We start from the raw sequence: 4,784 nt of genomic DNA, 5'->3' as shown, positions 1-4,784 counted from the left end.
ATACACTGATCAACAGACACGAGAGTGTTTACCGATACACTGGTCAACAGACACGAGAGTGTTTACCGATACACTGGTCAACAGACACGAGAGTGTTTACCGATACACTGGTCAACAGACACGAGAGTGTTTACTTTAATAAACTCCTAAGGTCTATTAATAAGTGACACTAAAGTGAAAATGTTAACTGATAATGAAAATCGAAAGGTTTGCTGATTAACAGACACTAAGTTGAAAGTTTTGATTAATACAGTAAACACCACAGTTGGATTAATAAAGATAATAACACTGAAACATAGTCTACTAATGAACTAATCTCAAACCATCTGCTGATAAACACTGAAGACAAACTATTGCTCAATGGTAAACTTAAGGGTTTATCATTTTAAAAATCAAATTACTATGAATGTGGTGGATGCAGTGCAGTTACCTCATTGTGCAGCTTTCTTCTTAATAACAAGTAGATGCATAATGTGAGAAAAGTGTTAAATGTTGTATTAATTAACATCTACTATTCTTGCACCTTGTCAGGAAAACATTAAAGTTTGAATTAACTTTGGAGGACATAAAGTTATTGTATTATTCTTAGAGGATACATCTTGAAGGAAGTGCTTCGAGCTAGGTGGTTAACTTTGTGTACTTATCACGGGATGGTTGTACTTGCTGCTAGGCAAGTGGTTATCAGAGTTTATTACTGAATAACTAGAACATAATACGTAGGTTTGCTTTATTACATGTTGAAAACTTTGCTGTTTAAGTATTTAGTCATTCCACAGTTGTATTTTTGTGGTTGAAGGCTAATGTATAGGTGGTAATTTTGTTTTTTGGATAACTATAAATAAAGTAATGCCTTTTGATCATACTTTTAGATGCAGTTAAACCTCGAGGGTGAAGGATCACTTAATTGTTTCCTTTTCTGTAAGCTGGATTTTTTTGCTTCTTTTTTTTCAGCCAATATATAACCAGCCATCAGACCCTGTTGTTTTCCATGAAAACAAGAAACAGTAAGTATATATTTAACAGATACCTTTTAACCAGTATGTTTTAAGGAAAATCCACATAAAAATGCTCAACATTACCAAGATGTATGGAATTTGGAATCATGTTAGATAGCTATAAAAAGACGTACTATAAAACTCGAAAGTAAAACAGACCAAATGTTAAATGTTTCACAGCGAACAAAAAAATCAAGTATAAAAAATATAGCATGGAGAGAACAAACTTCATGTAAAAAATTAGATTAGCTTATGATGATGAATTTTGACAATGTTTAAGTGAAGGTTCTCATAATCTAAGCAGAATATTTTAGTAAGGATAATGAAGGTAGTTACATATAGACAAAGTAGTTCAGTAAGGGAAGATGAAGATAGGTTGACATAGGCAATGTGGTGCAGTAAGGGAAGATGAAGATAGGTTCATGTAGGCAAAGCAGTGCAGTAGGAGCAGGTGAAAGTAGTTTTATTTTGTTTCATTAATGATTACATAAATTCAGTAATAGAACTGAAATGGTAAGCTAGTTTAAAATTTTACGTATGTAGTTTTCTATTTTTACAGTATATGAGGTATATGTATTGTACATTTTATTTAAAAATAGGTTAACATGCTCTAGTAATACATGTTTACACCAGAAAAAAAAATGTTTATTGTTTTATCTGGTGATTATTTCTCTAACGTAAATTTTTTTGTATAATGTGCACTCTATTTCTGCAGTAGTTGAGAATATTACTTCATAATTAAGCTTTTGCTTTTTTTCCTACAGTTTTTTAAGTTTTAAGAAGAGGCTAATTGTTCACTTAACACAGAAGCAACAAGAACGGAAGCAGTGGGTAGGTGATTTTTTAAAAGATTAAATGCAATTACAAATGGTGTTTTATCATAGGTTATTAGTATTTAGCAACTTACACTTGACATAAATATCTCTGATTTACTTTAAAATTGTTTTCCTTGAAGAGAGAAAAGAAGGTAAAAATATTGCTAACAATTTTCTTTGATAGGATTTACTTTCACTATCATAATGTTTCATTAATTCCTAGTTTCTTTAGAGGTTTTGTTTAGTATTGTAGTTTGTAAAGGTTGCAAACATGTTATGCTCAGAACACTAAAATACTTTATCATCTTAAAAAACAAATACCTTTGCTTATGGCTACTTTCTGACAATCTTTTAAAACCAACATGAATTCAGTTATCTTGTAAAAGTAAATTTTGGAACTGTTAGGATGGTAAAATAACAGTGGAGGGGGGAAAAATTCAAATGTAGGAGGTATTCACAGAAAAGAACAGGGTAAGGGTTTGAATTACAACATGAATAAAAGAAGTTAGTGATTGCTAATTTAATAGGATAAGTAGAATTATATAAAGAATATCAAATAAAGGATAACTATATTTAAATTAAAATCAATTCACAATTCTTTTAATAATATGAACAACTTGTTCAATTGACTTCTGGGCTGAGTGCATCCCAGTAGTTAGCATACTGGATTGTAGATTTGTGTTCCATTGCTGGCAAAAAAAAAAGGAAAAAAATCACAGTTCACATTTTGGAGCCATCGATGTGTTTTAAGAGTGGTGGCCAACCCCCACTATTCAATTAGAGTAACCCAAGAGTTGACAGTTGGTTGTGTTGACTAATGCCCTTTCTCTACTCTATAACTTTAAAACTAGAGATGGCTAACACGAATAGCTTTGTGCGAAAATTCAACAACATCAATCAATGACTTTGCTTCTGTCTTGTCTTACCTGCTAGATAGTAAACTTGTATAAAATGAACAAAAACAGCAAAAGAAACAAAAATAATTACTTTTAAAAAAGCTAGTCTTTTGTTGTTTGGTGCAAACCCTCTGACTAAAGGTCTTTTAATCTTAACAAGATAAACAGCTGTCTAAGCAGTGTGTCTGATTTGTCATTTATTTTCTTTTTGTTATTGTTGTTTTACTTGGAATATATTGACTTCCTCAGCTATAATGACTGTTCTTGTTTATTAAAGAATCAATAATCATGCTCGTTTTGGTCTTTTAGGAGACTTATCTCACTAAAACCTACAGCTGGCTAATGCAAGCCTGGCAGAAAAGGATGGAAAAAAAAGATAATAATACCAATAAACGGTGAGTATATATCAAGAGTTATCTGAGCTCTTGATATGTGATGTAGTTTACCCTTTTTTTTATATATCTTGTTTATTCGGGTGGTATATAACTCTATAAAAGTTTGCCCACTTATAGGAACAAGTTGTTGAAAAAAAGTATTGTTACTCTGAGGTACCAAGATTTGTAGGAGCTGTTTGACATATGATGTGGATTACTTTTATATATCATGCTTATTCAGAAGGTCTTTAATTCTGTGAAAATTTAGTCACTTAAATAAAGTATAAGATTCATGACATTATTATTCATAAACAAGTATTAAATGCTGCAATATGTTGGGGAGGGACATTGGAAAAGTTGTTCAATCACATCATTGAAAAATTAGTTGTAATATTTTCAAAACGAGACTCAAAACTCGAGTGCTTTCAAATAGTTGACTATTCTTCTTCTTTATTCTCCTGAAGAAGAATAGTCAACTATTCGAAAGTGCTCGAGTTCTGGGTCTCGTTTTGAAAAGATTACAACTTTTGTAGGTAATCCTGTGTGCTAACTACTTAACCTGGATTGAAAAATTAGGATGCCATAAGTTAAAAACTAATTGACAGAAAAATTTTTGATTGTTATTACAACTTAATTTGAACATACATTTAAGCTTTCCATATTCAAGAAAGAAAAGGTAGATAAACAATACATCAAATATTGCAAATGGCCATAACTATTATATTTTATTATATTTTAAGCAGTGTTATGCATGTTAACCCTCTCTGCCCAGGCATCATTTACTGTACATGTCACGAGGTTTTAGTGACTTACATTCATAATTTTATTAAGCTACTTTTTGTTTATGTTATACCAATTAGTATAGCATAAAATCATAACTAATAATCCATATTTAATACGGGTTCGGTCAGTTTGACCAACCATGTGACCTTTTTGTACTAGTTCATAGTCTTTCTAGATTTGATACTACTAACTTTTAATATAGTGTGTATATCTTCATGAAATTTAGCAGTCTTTCAGCAAACATTGTCTTTCACATACAAAAAATCATATTTTTTTTTTAATGAAATATTTTAATAAACTAAAAAAAAGATTTGTCCTCGATTATATCGAGTATTTTTTTAATAATCCGTGTGCAAAGTAATTTTCATGTTAAGATTAAAAATACTTTATCTCAAAAATCTCAAATTCCATTTGCATAATCTCTGAAATCTCCTAGATACATTTCAAATGCTTGTTTTCAGTAAAACTTTATATTTTATCTATTTTCTCTACCCTAACTCTATACAAGGTTGGTCAATTTGACCAACCTCGTAACTACCAAAAGAGAAAAAAATCTAAATTATCCTTTTTTTCTTTCTAAAGTGACTTCAAATGTAACATGAAACTACATTAATTTATCCTAATTAATTACCTTACCCACCTTACTCTAGGCTGCTTGCATGTATGCCTCGTGAAATATTATATTATTATTCTTTATTTTACCTAATCTAACCTTAAATAACCAAAAGAGATCCCGATTTATACATTTTAGTTACTCTTATAATAATAAATAAAGAATAAAAACGAAAAACAAGAAGTATAGTACTTATCCGAGTATTCTTTTTTTTTTTTTTTTTTGTTTTTTCTTGTTGTTACTTATAGTTAGTAGTACGTACCTAACCCTTTAACCTTTTTAACTTTTAACTTTAAACTTAAGGTTAG

The 4,784-nt window shown here is 30.2% G+C and overlaps 1 protein-coding gene across 3 annotated transcripts in view; it reads left to right on the top strand.

The window, feature by feature from the left end:
* The window catches only part of LOC106459370, a 94,908-nt gene that overhangs the window by 62,975 nt on the left and 27,149 nt on the right, over positions 1-4,784 (top strand). For all 3 annotated transcript variants that reach the window (XM_022385841.1, XM_022385843.1, XM_022385842.1), the window contains exons 8-10: positions 952-1,004; positions 1,760-1,826; positions 3,016-3,101. In XM_022385841.1, the coding sequence (XP_022241549.1) occupies positions 952-1,004; positions 1,760-1,826; positions 3,016-3,101 (206 nt within the window). The remainder of the gene's footprint in view (positions 1-951; positions 1,005-1,759; positions 1,827-3,015; positions 3,102-4,784) is intronic.

This window comes from Limulus polyphemus, unplaced genomic scaffold, assembly GCF_000517525.1.
Source record: "Limulus polyphemus unplaced genomic scaffold, Limulus_polyphemus-2.1.2 Scaffold598, whole genome shotgun sequence".
NCBI lineage: Eukaryota > Metazoa > Arthropoda > Merostomata > Xiphosura > Limulidae > Limulus > Limulus polyphemus.
Note: the sequence above shows the minus strand (reverse complement) of the source record. Positions and strands in the feature narration are given on the sequence as shown.